Raw genomic sequence first — 20,000 nt, 5'->3', positions numbered from 1 at the left:
CATTCTTCTGTCTTCTAATCTATCTATATCTATCTATATCTCATCTATTCTATTATCTATCTATCTATTATCTATCTATCTATCTATCTATCTATCTTCGTTATCTATCTATCTATCTATTCTATCTATCTATACTATCTATTCTATCTATCTATCTATCTATCTATCTATCTTCTATCTATCTATCTATCTATCTATCTATCTATCTATCTATCTATCTTTCTTTCTATCTATCTATCTATCTATCTATCTATCTATCTATCTATCTATCTGTCTGTCTGTTTATCTATCTATCTATCTATCTATCTATCTATCTATCTATCTAGCTCCCTCTGGGAGCTGATATTTTATGGTGGACAAACATACTCGTACATTCGAGTACATGCACAATGGGAGTGAAAAACTTCAAGTAATGCGCGGGTTCGTGGTCTTGTTGGTATTACACTCACCATGAGACCCGTAGATCCCTAGTTCGCAAAGTTAAGTCCGCGAAGAAGACGTTACTCGCAAGTTCTCTCCCTCCCTCTCTCTCTATCTCTCTCTCTCTCCCTCTCTCTCTCTCTTTCTCTCTCTCTCCCCTTCTCTCTCTCTTCACCTCCCTGCCCCTTTCCCTAACTCACACACACACACACACACACACACACACACACACACACTCTTATAATCCTTTTCTCTCTCTGTCTCTCTCTTTTTTCTTTCACTCTCTCTCTCTCTCTCTCTCTCTCTCTCTCTCTCTCTTATATAATCCTTCCCCCCATCTTTATCACCCTCTTCTTCCCTCTTAGTCTATCTCTCTCACATAATATTTATATCTACATTTACTTTCTATCTCTCTTTTTCTCTCATTTCCTCGCCCGCCGATCTCCCTCTCTCTCTCTCTCTCTCTCTCTCTCTCTCTCTCTCTCTCTCTCTCTCTCTCTCTCTCTCTCTCTCTCTCTCTCTCTCTTTCTTTCTTTCTTTATTTATTTAGCTCTTTTTTTCATTATCATTGTTATAAATAATCATCATTGTTAGTATTATTAGTATTCTGATCAAAGAGTATTCTATTTTTTCGGATGTTTCTGGGTTGTCAATTTAATTATAATTCGTTTTGATGCCGTTCAATACCAATCATACTGAGTGGGAGTTGGATAGTATGGCCACATCTTTGATGTTTGTTTTCTAATTTATTTTTTTAAATTGAGCTTTATATAGAGCAATATCCACTAAATGTGCTCAAAGCTCTTTACAAGGGGTCCCTGATCAACAGCAACATTTAACATGTAGGACAGGACATGCCGCCTGTTTGGCGATATTACAATTTTTAGGACAACGACACCGCTGTTAACGGCCAGGTACTCATTTTACACCCGAGTACGGTGAGAGAATGTGAGTAAAGAACCTTTTCCAAGGACTCAACTATGCGCCGAGCGCGAGGCTCGAAACCAGGACCTTCGCAAAGTCCCAGGTTTGAATCGATCTATAATTGAAGGACGAGTTTTCTGGCCACATTTTAAAATACGTTTTTTTCCCTAGAGTACGGCAGAATAATAGTGGTTGCGGTTTACGTAAAACAAGTGATATTTCTGTGGTTTATATTTTACTGCCAGTCAGAGAGAGGGACGATGCGTGTTTGATCATATCATGGGATGGACTCGGTGTTGAAAATTTACTTTGTATCCATAATTATGACCCATCGTCTCAAAACGGTATTTTGTCGGAATGATCTAGATGAAGAAAATTGACAATAAAGTCAAAATGATCAAATTTGAGAGAATCTATGCTTTTTTGTGTGTTGAAGACCCAAAACCCACTATTTCCAATGAGGGCATTGGTTCGCTACGATACAATGAATATTTTTCTCATCCAGATTGGTTTTGTACATCACAAAATTTAAATAATTAAAAAAAAATATATTTATAAGAACTAAATTGCTGTTTTGTAAAGCTCGTCTTACTGAAGAAAGGATGTATATTATTATGTACTTGTTCTGATAAATTGAGTGGGTAAGTATGGCATTTCGGGAACAATCCTGAAAATAGTTGGCAAGAAGAGAATTAAGAAAAAAAGATATGCTGCCCTGAATAAAATATACATTCAGCCCAAGTTTAATTTTGTTTACTATAAATTCAATATTAGCATCTAAATCACCAAAACTTGATACTATGGTGATCACATAATATTCCATTTTATTTCAGCCGAACATCTTATGACATAATTGAAGCGGCTTCGGACCTGAATTTGATAGGTACAGACTATGTGTGGATTCTGACACGATCCTGTATCCCACACGCCAAGTATGCTCCGAGAATATTCCCGGTTGGACTTTTAGGTAGGTATACAGACTGAATCACTCGAAAAAAAACCCCAACAAACCTAAACACATTGTTCACGGCAAGCGTCTATAGAGACGATACAATCATATTCAATCATTCATACAAATTTAAGTTTATTTATGACTTTAACAGTTCAATGACAATGACAGAAAAATTATATTATTCTGAAACAACCCAAAAAATTATCAGGCCATTCATATTTATTGTTAAATCTAGTGTTACTAGATCTAAACAGATGTAAGGCATTCAAATAATTTAGTGTTAACGTTTCTAAACTCGTAGCATGTTGTTTTTGGTACGACAATAGGAGATAAGTATATTTTTAAAAATCCCATATAAATAACATATTTTCTTTTCCAGGTTTAAGTTTTGACTATGGCCAAGAGGCCATGAAAGTTGTTCTTCGGGTCGCTGTCAAGATCTGGCTTAACGCCTTATTGAAAATGATGCAAGACAATCCCAACATAAAGAATATGGACATCCCACCAAAGCTATCATGCAAGTCCACGCAAAAACAGTTTTGGAATTATGGACGTGTTTTGTATGAGTAAGTGGGTATTTCTTAGACCCTTACACTAACAAATTACTAGAAGATGGACAGTCCTGTCCAAAGGGTAGCAAGCAATTGCTATTGCTCATTTACTGCTAAAGAAATCGGGAAAAACTTCGGCTCCTTATGGCTTTGACGGACCACTATAATTTGTTTTAAAGCATTACGCCCTTTCGCAACGGTCCCATCAGATCCATTCGCCAAGGCATTAAATGAAGGCATATAGATAAAATCATCAAACAGGATGTCTGATGTCAACAGGAATCACCCATGTTGTCCAAAGTACTACTATTATAGTGTATAATTTTTGTTTTTATTTTGTGCTCTTTATTGATGAAATCGTCAGCGGTATTTTAAAAATAGGTAGATAGACGTCTATATATATATTGTGTTAGTTTTTGATCCCCAGATGTATGTCAAGCACATGGACTTTATAGCCATTGATTATGATAACCATTAGCTGTTAAAAATACTAGGCTACACTAACTAGACCTCGTAGTAAAATCTGTCTCATTTTATTCCACATCCCTCGGATTGTTTAGAAACTAGGACTTACATCTGAGTACGGTGAGAAAATGTGAGTCAAGAACTTTTTTTCAAAGACTCAATTATGCGCCGTTCAGAGCGGGACTAGAATCCAGGACCTTCCGCTCTGAAGGCAGGTCTCATCATACCACTAGATCCCATAGCCTCACTAAATTATCTCTCAAATTCTGTATACGTTAATGGTTACAAATGTTGTTTATTTTTTGTTTTGTGTTGCTTGATATTATCTTGGTGAGCACAAGGGGTGGATATTTTACTTAACCATCAATTCTTACTTTTTTCAGCTACATGTTGAACGTGACCATGAGGGATGAGCCCAATATTGTCTTCAACAGGAACGGTACACTGCGGGACACAGAGATATCCATCACTAACTTGCAGTGGTACGATGGACAGAGGATCAAAAAGCAGTGGAAAGAGGTACACTATTTAAATTACTAATAAGAGAAAAAACAAAACAATTGTTCATGAAGCGGTACTCAAACCCGGAAATTCTTCTTCCTCCTCCTCTACTCCTCCTCTACTCCTCCTCCGCATTCTCCCCTTCTTCTTCTTGTTGTTGTTGTTGTTCTTCTTCTTCTTCTTGTTCTTCTTCTTCTTCTTCTCCTCTTCCTCTTCCTCCTCCTCCTCCTCCTCCTCCTCCTCCTCCTCCTCCTCCTCCTCTTCCTCCTCCTCCTCCTCCTTCTCCTCCTCCTCCTCCTCCTCCTCCTTCTCCTCCTCCTTCTTCTTCTTCTTTATTATTTACCTTTGCCAATTCTTGAACCTTAGCTCTTGCTTCCTACAGATTTTAAAATTGTTGATCCTTAGGTTGGAAGATGGAAGCGGCAAGGCTTAAAAATGAAAGACATCACATGGCCTGGAGAATCTCCTATGGCACCATCCGGGAAACCGAAACGGGCATTTATGCGCATTGTAACTTTGTATGAAACTCCATACGTTGTCTACCGTAATCTCACTCCAAAGGGGGATTGTGACGAGAACTCTCTGCTTTGCCATGTTTACGTCAGAGATGAAAAGAAAAACATGTAAGACAATATTTATATAATTTTTATCATTTTTTAATTTGGATATTCATGGCAACTATGAATACCACTAGTATCACCACTCCCACCATCACCATTATCCTATCAATGACTCTTATTACTCCGTCGAACATCACCATCATCATCATCATCATCATCATCATCATCATCATCATCATCATCATCATCATCACTACCATCATGACCTTCTTTGTTATCACAACTACCACCACCACCATCACCACCACAATTATCACAATCATTATCATTTCTCGATCATCATTGTCATTGTCACATCATCTTCAATTAATCAGAAATAATTTTAGCATTTCATAATTGCGTGGAGAATTTTGTTCACTAAAGTCAACAGCAAATTCTAGTCAGACCTCATTAGGTCATCCAATTTAAGAAAAAATGAAATTCATTTCAGAGTAATACTTTGAAAGAATCCTTTTTTTCTTCTTCTTTTATTTTTTTATTTTTTTTTTTTTTGGTTAGCCTGACGTGGTCAAAAGTGAAACTGGTGGGTGTTGATTATAGAATGTTAACAACTCCCTATTACTTTTTCCCTGAATGATGATGAAAAATTTTCAGATTGCGAAACGGAACAGTAAAGAAATGCTGTGTTGGACTTAGCATTGACCTTCTAAAGATTCTCAAAGTGGAGCTCAATTTTGACGCTGAACTAAAAGAAGTCAAGGACGGGCAGTGGGGAGGAACTGACTCGGTAAATAGATTTATGTCGTGATTCCATTTAATATATATCTTTTAAAAACAGGAATGTTTTTTTTTTGGAATTTTGCTATGCTCATTATCCTTCACGAAGCCCCTATTACAATACATTCTGGTCATAAGGCACGGATTTTTGATTTGATTCACTGCAAATCTTATGATGGCCAATTTTGAAAGAGTTAATATAATATTTCAGAGATTGAAACGATACTAGACCAACCGTTTCTCAGCTCACGTCAGTTTTACATTCTTTTTGCCTTGTTATATCAAATGAAAACATACCTTTTTTATTAAAAAAAAACAACATAAAACTGTTATGACCGATAGCGTTTATTTTGTATTATGACCTCGATAACGATAAATCAGTTATCTATTCTTTTTTAGAAAATAAGGTTGGGGATCAACATTGTCCCTTACAGCCCTAATTGAATTTTTGCCAACGAGCATAGAATTAATGACAAATTTTAGCGACATACAATTATTTTTACAGAATGTTAATATACGAGTAACTTGCAAACCTTTTCTTTTTAAATTAAGAGTAATTCTATCACTCGTTTGACTCAAACGGTAATTTGGAATATTTACTATGGCATAATGATCATTTCATTGACCTTGGCTTTATAAATCGCTAACTGACAACTACCCTGTTGGCAACCACATACAGACTATTACATGACCAATTTAATCGTTGATGTCTCACAAGATGAGACTCAATCTATGATAGTTTCCGTAATACAGTAATATAATAATTAAAATAATAGACGAGTGCCTGTTCGTAATGTCCCTTTTTTCTCCGCAAATATTTCGGGGTCTCAACTATTTATTAAAGATAATCAGAATTAGGAACTTTTGATTGTTGACGCTTAAGGAACATAAATCGATCTTTTCAATGACGGCATTTACTGAATCTCAAATTTTACAACTTTAGTTTACAATTGAATTAATTGTATGAATCTTGTCCAGGCCGATATTATACCGTTTTAAGACGACAGGTGAAAAAAAATCGTATTCAAAAATTTGGCTAGAAAACTCCTTCTTCAAATATCGATCGATTTAAAATTCAAATGACCCCCATCTTTATCAAGACTCTTAAACCCGGGACTTTGCGGTGAAGCTGACGTGAATCAAATAATATGGCATCAAGTTCATTATTCCATTGTCTACGGCCATTTACAAGTTTACACTGCAGACAAGAAAGATACGCATGTAATGTGAGTTAAAAATGTGAAAATTAACGCTAAGCCCCCCCCCCCCCCCCCCAAAAAAAAAAAAAAATAATATCATTGTGTAACAACGGTGACTAACAATGCAAAATCTTGCCTGACTTTATTTGAAAGGAGCCAAAGCCTGTACTGCCAGAATTAAGTCATTTTTCGATAGTGTGATTCATTATTGCTGTATATTACTTTACATTCGTATTCAATCTTTTGAGGATATTTTGGCCCAGAAGAAACAGTCAACAATTGTCTCAGTATAGAACCTTAGTCGTTGGTTGGAAGTCTATCGACTTGAACAATTAAGCCCACCTAATTTCAAGGCTTAATATCACTCCATTATATCATATTTAATTGGAGTTGATAATCTAGTATCATTTCTATCATTAAAACTTGTAATTAAAGATTGTAACGGATTTAAAAAGAAATGCATCTACTTATTTTATAATTCTATCTTTCTTTCTTAATATGTTTCTATTCACAATACAATCCTACATCAACAATAATTAAATATCATTAATATTACGATTGATAATTACCTTAGGCGATGAGCATGTCCTCAAGTACATATGATTCCTATGTCAGTAATATTAATCACGTAGTTGTGACTCATAGCTACCCTGATCAAATGTGAATATGTTATTGTGATGATGGTTACAACAACAATGATAATGATAATAATAATAATAATAATAATAATAATAATAAAATAATATATTAATAATAATAATAATAATAATAATAATAATAATAATAATAATAATAATAATAATAATAATAATAATAATAATAACAATGATAATAACAATGATAATAATTAATATTATAATTATTATAATGATGATAATAATTATAATTATAATGATGATGATGATGATGATGATGATGATGATGATGATGATGATGATGATGATGATGATGATGATGATGATGATGATCATAATAATAATATTAATGGTGATGGTAATAATAATAATAATAATAATAATAATAATAATAATAATAATAATAATAATAATAATAATAATAATGGTAATGAAGTTGTTTTATTTTATTTCAAAAGCATACAACCATTGCGATAGAAAGCAACTTTACATAAAACTATTCTTTAACATGAACACTTGAATAGACCGTTATCCACTTAACCAGTAAGACGAAACATGGCATCTATGAGGCTCTATTACTATTGTTTTCTACACCTGAGTATATAGAGAGAATGTTAGTAAAAATTAAAAATCTTTTCCAAGGACTCAACTTTGCGTAACTCATAGCTGTCCGAAGGCAAATGTGATAATAGGCTTCAACATTCGTGACGTCACTTCCCTTGTAATGACGCATAGTAACTATAGTAACTGGTTCTAAACTATAGGAAAAATGGCGGGCGCCCTTAAGAAATACTTCGACGAACATAAAATTGTATCCAGAGGAGAAAAACATTATAAATCTGTTCATCTTTTGACTTTTATACATGCTGATCACATGACATGTGGAAAAGTTCTAGCCAGCATGAAGAATAAAAAGTCGTAGCGATTTTCTTTGTTTAGAACCAAGCTCCTCGTTGCTGGGAAAACGTGACATCAGACTATTGAATCCTATTTCTTTGATATTAATTCTCGTATGCGTTATCAGGTAGCCTACATGGCGCTAAAAGCTCTCTTCACATGTGTCATGGTCTCAAGTGAGTAAAGAGCTACTCGACTATGCATAAAGATATATGTAGAATGAGGCCCCAGAATTTACTAGTTACTATAAATGAAAAACAATTAACGATTTGTTTACAATGAAATAAAAATAATGATGAAATTTAATTAAAAGAGATAAACAGTGATCGTGGTAGTTACAAATAGAGATATGAATACTTTACGTAACTTATGATAATATATCAGGTTCATAAGTTTACGTTTCCAGGCAGTTGATGGGCTTGGATGATCTATTCCTCTGATAACAGGATTGGACTCGTAAAATTCCACTTCCAGGCAATTGGTAAGAGGTTATAGTGTAGTACAGCGGGCTTGGGTTTGATCCTTGAAGATTATACAATCAAAGTTAAAAGCTCCGGCGTCTTAATGGTGTAGATATAATATCTACAAAGTCCCAAAAGATAAAAATCTTACAATATATATATAGGAATAGAGTGACTGGCCGTCCGGCATAGATTGTGGAGAGAAAGTGAGTGTCGAATGTTAGACCTATCAGCTTTTATAATAAGTGGCTACGTGACAGAATGTAGAACGAAAAGTATTCACTAATTAGAAATTAATTCGATGGAAGGCTATAAAAGGAAAGACGATCTAATATTAGAAGGTAAAGTTTATCTAAGCCTACCGAAATATAACTGGAGTGAGATGAATTCAGTTCTTAATAAAATAAAATTTAATAAGATAATTGTGAACAATCTTTACTGTGACACCCCCCACCCACGTTTAAAATATACTCTTTAACCATTATGGGAAAGATAGATTTTACAAACGGAAGTAAATTTACTATCATGATACTCTAGCATTAATCCATTGTTATGATTTGTGCTACAATTAAATTATTTATTAACTAGACATGGAAATGTTTATATTAACGTAGGTATATGAATGGGCGACAATAACAATGAAAGATTGTGATTACAAATCATTGTGATGAACGACATGATGGCAATGTAATTACAAATCATTGTGATAAACAATAGTGATGGCAATGAAGCATGATTTAAGTCGATGATATGAAGGTAATTTTCTGAATGAAATGAATGAAAATGTAAATGGAATATTGACATTTCAATTATTAATCATAAATGAGTGAAAATTCATAACAATAATAGATAAAGAGAAGATTTCCCAAATCATGAATGGGTATGGTATATATATCCAAACAATACTCAATGTTACATTAAGTTGGGTCATCATGTTTACAAATAAAATTATCGAATTTGTGTGTTCTGATTTAGCATAATTTTCGAGGTAACTAACAGTATGCATGAGAGGTTAAGTTATACCCTTCTCACGTCATTACACTAATCGAGAAAGTAGGTCGGCGTGAATATTTTCACAGCCTGGTATGTGAGAGATACTGAAAGTGTAATTTTGCAAAAATAGACTCCACCTTAGTACACTACTATTATTCATTTTGTTATTTCTTATGTACGTGAGTGGTTTATGGTCCGTTTCGACCACAAACTCTTTTAGCAGTAATATCTGCTGAATGTCTTTAAAGCAAAGACGATGGCCAGTCCTTCACGCTCTATTATAGAGTATCGTGATTCTCTGTCCAATAATTTTCTGCTTGCATATAAGCAAGGCATTAGAGTTCCCTCATGTTCCTGTAATAGTACACCTGCGATGCCCTTATCAGACGCGTCAGTTCTTACAACAAATTCTTTTGACATGTCGGGTAATTTAAGAATTGGTTCTGAACAGAGTAATGCCTTTAATTGGTTAAAGCTATTCTGACACGCTTCTGTCCAAACAATTTTGTTCGGTGACCCATTCTTTGTCAGATTTGTTAGCGGTGTCGCGATGTGCGCGAAGTTGTAAATGTATTTCCTGTAAAAATTTAGGAGCTCAAGTACTTTGCGTACTTCTTTTTTTGTCTTAGGTGGTTGCAATTGTGCGATTTTTGTTTGTTTTTCTGTCTCGGGTGTCTGTGTCCCATGACCAATGGTATGATTAATCCTGCATTTGAAGCTTCGATATTAGTAAACATAGGTTGCGACACTGTGTCTCTATCAAAATATTTTTTTAGCATATTTGCATGGAATGTCTTTGTTGTGTTGTTGATTTTAATCTCGTAATTAACATTAGATTTTACTGCTGTTATTTTGAATGGTCCTTTCCATGTAGCTAAAAGTTTACTCGAGTCATCGGGTAAGAGTATTAGTACTTTGTCACCAATCTCAAATTTTCTTGACTTGCTTTTTCTATCGGAGTATTCCTTGTATTTCTCTGCTTTTTTTAGTGACGGATTCCTGTGCTAGCTTACATGTGTCCTCTATTCTGTCTTTCAGGTTTCTTACATATTCGTAAGCAAACATAATTTCGTTATTGTCCTCCTCATTCCCTTTACAAATGTCGGCTACTATATTGATCGGGCCGCGAGGTGATCGTCCATACATCAACTCAAATGGGGAGTAGCCTGTAGATTCTTGGGGTATTTCTCTATATGCAAATAGGATTGCTGGTAAGTATCTGTCCCAATCATCTGGTTTTTCTGCTGACACTTTTCTTAACATATTCTTTAGAGTGCCATTAAATCTTTCACAAAGACCATTTGCTTGGGGGTGGTAGGGAGTTGTGAATGAGTGTTGGATTCCCATGAGTTTCATGGTTTCATGCATCATATGTGATGTAAATTGGGGTCCATTGTCCGACAGTATCTCATTTGGTATGCCTATTCTAGTAAAAATTGTCATCAATGCTTCAGCTATGTGATCCGATGTAGTTGATTTCAATGCTATCGCTTCTGGCCACCTGGTTGCGTAATCGACTAGTGTTAGTATGTGTGTATGGTTTCTATCTGATTTTGTTAAAGGGCCTATAATGTCAATAGCAACTTTTTGAAAAACTTTTTCAATAACTGGGGTTGTCTCTAATGGCAATCTCGGTATTCTGCCTTTTGCGACTCTTCTTTGGCATGTGTCACACGATTTCACATATTCTCGGACGTCTTTAGTAATTCCAGGCCATGTGAAATTCTCGGATATTCTCTTCAATGTGGAAGAGCTCCCAAGATGTCCAGAAGTTATTGAATCGTGCGCTATTCCAAGGATTTTGTTTCTGTAAATACTCGGCGTGACCAGTTGTTTAGCTATTTTGTTTCTTTTCCTATGTAACCTGAACAGAATATCTTTTTCAATGATGTATTCAACTTTTGATTTCGTCCCTTTGTTTGCGATATTGAAATATGAAGTTAAAGTCGGGTCCTTTTTCTGTACTTCAATGAACGTGTTCCTGTCAAATTGTTGTGGTTCAAGAGAAATAGTCATTGGCTTCTCTGTTGTCTTAGTCATCTTTCTTGTTTCTGCTAGACAAGCTGTTTCTTGGGTTAATGACCATTCTTTTACATCTGTTGGGTTGTCTTTAAGACCTTTTATATTGCCAACAATAACATCAGCGACGGGGTTGGGAAGTATACAGCATTCCACTATTCCTGTATAGTATGGGGTTTCTATGTACACGTTAGCTGTTTCAAAGGTTTCGACTGTGCCACCGAATGTGATGCATTGTACCGTTTTTCCAGTTTTGTCTTCGTCATTGATCAAAGATGCTTTTATTCCTACTGTACTGCATCCTGTGTCTCTCAATATTTTGCAATCAGTTCCATTAGCTTTGCCTTCACAAAAAAATAGCGATCCTGATTTGTGAGTTTGTGTTAAAAGTGACATACCTTTCACGCAATACACATTTATATTTTCTCCTGACATTACTCGTGTCTGATTGTTTACACTTGTTTGGAGTGATGCATTTGCAGTTTCTTTTGGATATCCCACGATTTTGTAACATTTGTCTGCTGTGTGGCCTTTCATTCCACAATATTGACATTTAATTATAGGTTTGTTGGTTTTCTTATACTCAGTATTATTGTCAGTGCTATTTCTTGTTTTGTTTTGATAGGGTCGGCTATGGTCTCTATTGAACTGTTTGTTCCATGGTTTGTTACTATGATCCTCCTGTTTCACTTGCGTGTTCCGAGTGATTGATCGGCTCGTTCTATTTGAGTACTGAACTTTAGGTGTACATGGACTCTGAGCAGCGGCAGCGTAGTATGGTTCCTTCAATGTTCTGCTAAGGGGTGTCAATGGATGTGCGCTGTTAAAGTTTTCTGCGTAGATTTTTAATTTGTCCAAGTTTTCTGGCTTTCTCTCTTTAAAGAATGCGACTAAATCTGGGTTGCAAGCTTGATAGATTCGATTCTTCAGCGTGAGATAGTAAAGGCCTGCAAAGTCGTCTTGTTTTACGTTTGCCAACTCAAGCCACCGATTTAGAAATTGAGTAATTCGGTTCACGAATGTATTAAAGTCTTCTCCACTTTCCGGTTTTGCAGTGTGAAACCTTTCCTGGTAACCATCTTCCGTTAATCTAAATCTTTTTAGTAGAGCGTCTTTAATTTTACCATAATCATCTGCATCTTCAGTTGTTAAGGTATAGAAAACTTTTAGCGGTTCTCCAGATAAGCAGTTAATCAAGGCTGTGGCCCATTTGCTTTCTGGCCAACGATAACCTTTAGCCTGAACTTCGAATCGGTGTAAGAAGGATTCTAGACAGTCTGAGCGTTCATCGTATGTTGGCATGCGTGGAAGTTTCACGAAAAATTCATCACTATTATTATGTTTTCTTTCATGACCGGTTTTTGTTTTTTCAATTTCCAGCATCATTTGGGTCCTTTTGGTTTCTTCTTCTGCTAAAGCTATTTGTCTTTTTAGTTCCCTTTCTTGGACTCTTTCTTCTCGTTCTTCTCTACGTATTCTTTCTTCGTGTTCTTTTTCTTCTCTACGAATTCTTTCTTCATTTTCTTCTCGACGAATTCTTTCTTCATTTTCTTCTCTACGAATTCTTTCTTCATTTTCTTCTCTACGAATTCTTTCTTCATGTTCTTTTTCTTCTTTTACTTTCTCTTCGCACCATGAAAATATTCTTTCCTGGGGTATTTCTAAGTCCTTTGCGAGACTTAAGTATCTTTTATATGCTTCCATGTTGTAATAAATTAGTTACGATATTTTATATATATTATATTGACAGGATACTGTTACTGACTGTTTTATTTATTTACACTTACTGGAATGAACTGTTCTATTTTTAGAAATCTCTCTCTCTTATTTCAACTTATTATGTATGTTGAATTTGATGCCTTTTATCGTTATATCTTATAAAGCAATGTGTCAATACAATGCGGAGTTATTATGACTTGTGTCAATAACAATGTGTCAATCGCGTGTACTCTAAACTATGTTACTACGAAAAATGTATCACCAATGTGTGTGACTCGTCGTTAGTTTGTGTACAATTATTCGCAATGACGCTAATATACTAGAGTGTGATAACAATAATAGGATGCCAAAATAATCCCAAGTTATCTATCACTAAATATAACACGACGGCTAGTAGACTCCTTTTATTATTATTTAGTTTTTAAAGACTCACTTTTCAGAACATAATATATAAGTGGTTTTCGGTAACAGTAATATGCCAAAAATGCATTTAAAACAAATCACTATGCAAAACTAATCACGATGTCTATAGTTACTATGTGATGCCCAACTCATGTAAAAGAGAATAATGAAGGATATATTTACCAACTCAGTTCGTGGCTGGGACCTCTCTCTTGTTCAATGGTTGTTCAACAATTGTAATTAGGCATTGAAGAGTGTTTAACAGTGATGTCTGAAATACAAAACAATAAAATATCGTAAGATTTACAATAGTTACAAAATGTGTTCACAACACTGAGTGATTGGATGACAGGTGAATGAATCGTTATGGAATGTAAACATATTGAAAACAATTCATGAATGAGGCAAACAACAAAATGAAATGAGTGATATAATAACAAAGTGGACAAGGAATGAATGAATGAATGAAAAACTGAGTGAATAGATGAATGAATGAATGGATAATGTATGAATGAAAGAATGAAGGGAGGAATAAATGTATGAATGATTGGATAAATGAGTGAATAAACGAATGAATGGATGAATGAATGAATGAATGAATGAATAATTTATAAATGAATAAATGAATGAAGGAATGAATCAATAAAATGCTATTCAATTTGAATGAAAGAATGAATGGATAAATTGCTATTCCATTTAAATGAAGAAATGAAAAAGAAAAAAAAATTAATCCTGTAAATAGGGAGTTCAATTAAAATATGATCAAGTGAGGCAATTAAGAGTTTTATAATTTAAACTTTAAAGTTAGATGAAATAGATATAAGTAACTAAATAAATTCAATTCTTTATATGTGTCCCCTCCAAAATGTCATGGTCTCAAGTGAGTAAAGAGCTACTCGACTATGCATAAAGATATATGTAGAATGAGGCCCCAGAATTTACTAGTTACTATAAATGAAAAACAATTAACGATTTGTTTACAATGAAATAAAAATAATGATGAAATTTAATTAAAAGAGATAAACAGTGATCGTGGTAGTTACAAATAGAGATATGAATACTTTACGTAACTTATGATAATATATCAGGTTCATAAGTTTACGTTTCCAGGCAGTTGATGGGCTTGGATGATCTATTCCTCTGATAACAGGATTGGACTCGTAAAATTCCACTTCCAGGCAATTGGTAAGAGGTTATAGTGTAGTACAGCGGGCTTGGGTTTGATCCTTGAAGATTATACAATCAAAGTTAAAAGCTCCGGCGTCTTAATGGTGTAGATATAATATCTACAAAGTCCCAAAAGATAAAAATCTTACAATAATATATAGGAATAGAGTGACTGGCCGTCCGGCATAGATTGTGGAGAGAAAGTGAGTGTCGAATGTTAGACCTATCAGCTTTTATAATAAGTGGCTACGTGACAGAATGTAGAACGAAAAGTATTCACTAATTAGAAATTAATTCGAGGGAAGGCTATAAAAGGAAAGACGATCTAATATTAGAAGGTAAAGTTTATCTAAGCCTACCGAAATATAACTGGAGTGAGATGAATTCAGTTCTTAATAAAATAAAATTTAATAAGATAATTGTGAACAATCTTTACTGTGACAACATGAATGAGCAATCCAACAAATTAATGTGTTCAGTTTTCACTCGTGTTGAACGAGATAATAGCATGATCTAATTTAACCTTTTAAAATCAATTTTATTATCGAAGAGATATTGCTAGGAAAATTGAAGGACTGTGTGTTTATTTACTTTCTTTCACTTATCTTTTTTTAGGTGTTTTTGTACCGCATTTTCTTTCATGACAATATTATTATTGTTAGTAAGTGCTGTACGAGTTATCCTTTTCTATCTGACGTTTACATATCTTATGGTATTAACGGTCTCGACGTTGAGAATTTGCTAACTTTTTCAGTATAAAATTTTACAATAAAGATTATCACAGCAAGGTGTACAAAAAAAAAAAAAAAAAAAGAAAAGAAAAGAAAAGATAGAAAAGAAAACAACGAAACAACAAAACAACAACAAAAGAACAAACCAGAAATGAAAACGAAAAATAAATCAACTATTTTTTTATTTTAAAAAAATGAAAGTTCAGTCCAGTTTAAATGACCATCTTTTATTGTATCAAATGTTTTGTTAACAAGGGGCCATGGCTTATTTTCGTATTGATATAATAAATTAAGAGTAATTGCTCATTACTGCTGTGTATTCAATGTTGTTTTCGTGAGTATTATTTTTTTTTAATCCGTGTTTATTGTCTTCTTTAACCGCCTCGAGACTAAAATTAAAAGTTCATAGTTTCTGTATATAATGAGATTTAATTGATTATCTATGATTCATCCTAACGGTGGGTTGAGCACGTTTTGTCGGTTTCACTAGATTTATTTTTTATTATTGTTCAATTTAATTTGGATTGCCGCAAGAAGGAAACTTTTCTTAATATTTTTTTTGTGTATGGAATAGAATAGTTTCATATAAGATTTTATTGATGTGATACGCGATTAGTGTGCATGCGTGCATTTTGGGTTTGATACACACAACATGCCCTTTCAAAAACGAGGCTACCTTTTCTAAACCCGGATGAGAAATAGGAGGAGGGAGAATTGAGCGTAGGGCTGACTCTCCACCCCCCCCCTCCCCCCCACACCCACTATCCTTCACCCCCCCCCCACACACACACAATTTAAAGACATTAAATGTTATACGTAGACACATAAAGCCATAGTCTACCCTGGGAGACGAATCGGACTCTATGTTAAAAAAATAATATGGAAGCCTCCTTAGAAGGAACGAAATTTACCTTATTTACCTCTTTATTATTGTTTTTAGCCTGGTGGATGCTGTGAGTATTTCACTTTAACGCAATACAATGAGGAGTGATGGGCGTAGAATAGGAAAATATATATGCAAGAGACAAATGTAATAGAATAATTATTTTAAACGACCATTTATAGTCTTTGTGGACTTGTGTTTGTATATGTGAGTTTTGTGATCACAAAGATTTAAAGATAAAATAGTTAATCTTTTAAATTATAGAGCGTTATCCAATAAATGTGCTTTAAGCGTTTGTTTGTTTTTTAAATGAGTCCCAGATGTAAGACGAGACTCATGTCTGTGAACCACTATTTACTATTTTATCGACGTAGACAATGCTTTTATCAGCCCAACACTCATCTTACACCAACGCGCATTGAGTGAATAATGAGCTTGTTACAATGACTCAACTTTGCGCTGCCCAGAGCGGGACTTGAAGCAGGCACCTACGTATCCAAAGGCGAATGTCATACCTCATGACCAAAAAGCTGATTATAGCAGCTGGAATTCTATGTTCTTTGGTACAAATAGTGGTATTAAATAATGTTATAATTTTTATCATTATCAGTGTTATCATTAAACCTATAGATAGAGAATGACGTTTACGCCACTCGGGTCTTTGTTATTGTTTTGTGCCATCCGTGTTTATGAGTAATTCTCACTTAATTGTATTATCCAGACTATAAAAGTTCACGGTTACACAGAGTTTTGTGTTTTGGTCCGTTTTCTTCCGGATGGCAATATTGTGAGCTTCTTAGCCAAGCGCACACTATCTATAGAGCAGTGAAGTCGTGGCGTCACACTTTCCTCTCCCCAGGTTCAATCTACTCGGACGAGTGTAACCAGCCAGTCTTTCGGAGGCCTAAAAATCATATGCATATTGAATCATGAGGTGGCATAGCTATTGTAGTATTAAGGCGTATAGGCAGATTCTTATGATTTTGGTGCGTAAAATGGCTAGGATCGATGATCTTTAACAGGCGACCTGCATTAATTTGGGCGAAAAAATTAGATACCACCACTCTGAATCCAAAAGATCAATTGAACAAGATTTGTATTTAGTCCTTTGGGGAACTGATTTCACACTTCCAATGAAATTGGAACCAGTAAATTTGACGTTGCTTTTGAGCATTTATATAGAGTAATATCCACTAAACGTGCTCAGCGCTTTAGAAGGGGTCATTGACCAACAGTAACATTTAACATGTAGGACGAGACATGATGCCTGTTAGGAGATATTGCAATTTGATTTTTCAACGGAGACAGAGACAGGCCAGGTACTCATTTTACACCTGAGTACGGTGAGAGAATAATGTGAGTATAGACCTTTTTCCAGGGACTCAACTATGCGCCGAGCGAGGCAAGGACAATCCAATCCAAAAGCGAGTGTCATACGTCACACTATGGAATCTTGTCATTACAGGACGGCAACTGGAATGGACTTGTGAAAGCTTTGATGGACAACGAGTTTGACATGGTCTTCACTTCACTCAAAATCAACCCTGACAGAGCCCGTGCCATTCAGTTTTCTGTACCCTACCTGGAGACTGGGATCAAGATTATTGTGTCCTTGAGGGATGGTGCCATTTCCCCCACTGCTTTTCTAGGTAAGTTATAGATGATGATGATGATGATGATGTGATGATGATGATGATGATGATGATGATGATGATGATGATGATGACGATGATGATGATGATGATGATAATGATGATGATGATGATGATGATGATGATGATGATGATGATGATGATGATGATGATGATGATGATGATGATAGTGATAGTGGTGGTGGTGGTGGTGGTGGTGGTGGTGGTGATGGAGGCGGTGGTGTTGGTGGTGAAGGTGAGATGCTAATGGTGGCGATTTTATTGATAGTGATGATGATGATGATGATAATGATGATGATGATGATGATGATGATGATGATGATGATGATGATGATGATGATGATGATAATGGTGATTATGATGAGCACATACCATGATTGATTTAATTGGAATCAGATTTTGAGAGAGGGAATGTATAATTTAAAATGAAAACACGTCGACAATATAGGAAAACAATCGAATCTGACAAGATTTAACCTCAAGTTTACCTTATCAATATAGAATTGGATTCAATGTGATATTTATCATTACTCTACCACCTTTAGATAAGAGCATCATAACTTGATTCTCAAAACCAATCATGTAAAGAAATTCCTACAGGCGCATGATAGAGTCAGTGGGATGCAATAGTGCTTCTCTCTCCGATCAATACAGTTGCCAATAATATTGGTCAAAATCATATAATCTATTTCTAATCTCGTTTTACGTGAATATTTTATTTACTCTTCTCATATTTCTATATTGATTGACTATATAACAATGATTTTATAGGAAAATGTACAACACTGGGTTGGTATAATACTCCTTTCCCCCCCTCCGTCTAAAGACACTCCCAAGGGTCGGGCTTCCCCTTGGTCCGAAAATCAACTGGTATCCAAGGATTAGTCACTTGCTACCGATATTGTTTTCAACTGAAACGAGTAATTGTATTTTTATTTTATAAATGCACGTGCGTTTGTTGCTTCTTAAAGTTTATCACTGGCACTCTGGTTTTAAAAAATGGATATAGCATCAGAGTCCGATTTTTTAAAATATATTTCCTTACGAGTTAAGAGCTGGGGTTTTTAAGCCAAACATGCTTTACTTCCTATTAATCATTAAAAATAATAAATATGAAAATATCATAGGGTCTAAGGTAAAAAAACCAAACAAATGGCGAAATAAAAATACCTTCCATAATTACGTATTATACAAAAATTGTGAACTTTATATAAATCTAACTCTCCTTTTAAAGTTGTTCACGCGTACCATTGGAAAAAAATTGTTCTCCGTGTAGAATTTCAGATTTTAAAATGATTTGGATGGAGAAAAAAAAATTAAAGGTGACACATTCTTGTGTCGTTTCCTTTTCTAGATATGTGAATATTGAGCATTAATTTTGTTCAAGCATAAAGATGCAGTTTCTCTGTAAAAGGTAACGTTGGATTTACCCGCACACTTGTGCCAATCAGTTAGTATGCTGAATGTCATAAATTTGGGTAACTCCTTAATTATTGATAGGGGAAAAAATATTATTCTGTGTCACACATTTCTAGCTGGCTACCGATTTTTTATATGTTGCGGATTACTAAAATGAAACTACAAATGCCTTTACTCTTTCCTTTAAATGGAACTTCACATATATCTATCTCATGTTTCTATCTCATTTTGTGTATGACACTCGCCTTTGGACTTGAAGGTCCAGGGTTCGAATCCCGCTCTAAGCGGCGCATTGTATAGACCTTGTAAAAAGACTGTTTATTCATATTCTGACACCGTAGTCAGGTGTATATGAGCACCTGGTCATTAACAGTGTTGCCTCTGTCGGAAAACAACTGAAATATCTCCTAAAGGGTCATGACTATGCCTATATGTTAAGTGTTGTTGTTGGCTAGGAAGCCCTGTAAAGCACCTTGGGCTTGTTTAGTGAATATTACGCTTTATAAGTGATCATGGATTGCTCAATTTTCTTTTTAATTTCAGAACCCTACGATTACGCATCCTGGTCCCTCATTCTCATCTTCAGCGTCCACGCAACGGGTTCGTCCATACTGATATTTGAGTGGCTTAGCCCAAAAGGACTCAACCGTGGACTCACACCCCTAAGAGGTAA

At 34.9% G+C, this 20,000-nt stretch overlaps 1 protein-coding gene across 2 annotated transcripts in view; it reads left to right on the top strand.

The window, feature by feature from the left end:
- Positions 1-20,000, top strand: part of LOC144972789 (glutamate receptor ionotropic, NMDA 1-like) — a 240,145-nt gene that overhangs the window by 206,487 nt on the left and 13,658 nt on the right. For both annotated transcript variants that reach the window (XM_078914426.1, XM_078914427.1), the window contains 7 exons: positions 2,178-2,311; positions 2,676-2,862; positions 3,696-3,831; positions 4,219-4,436; positions 5,028-5,160; positions 17,722-17,905; positions 19,871-19,996. In XM_078914426.1, coding sequence (XP_078770552.1) covers positions 2,178-2,311; positions 2,676-2,862; positions 3,696-3,831; positions 4,219-4,436; positions 5,028-5,160; positions 17,722-17,905; positions 19,871-19,996 — 1,118 coding nt within the window. The remainder of the gene's footprint in view (positions 1-2,177; positions 2,312-2,675; positions 2,863-3,695; positions 3,832-4,218; positions 4,437-5,027; positions 5,161-17,721; positions 17,906-19,870; positions 19,997-20,000) is intronic.

This window comes from Berghia stephanieae, chromosome 5 (assembly GCF_034508935.2).
Source record: "Berghia stephanieae isolate SIO BIC M18660-M18661 chromosome 5, UCSD_Bste_1.3, whole genome shotgun sequence".
Taxonomy (NCBI): Eukaryota; Metazoa; Mollusca; class Gastropoda; order Nudibranchia; family Aeolidiidae; genus Berghia; species Berghia stephanieae.
This window is presented reverse-complemented; position numbering and strand designations above follow the sequence as displayed.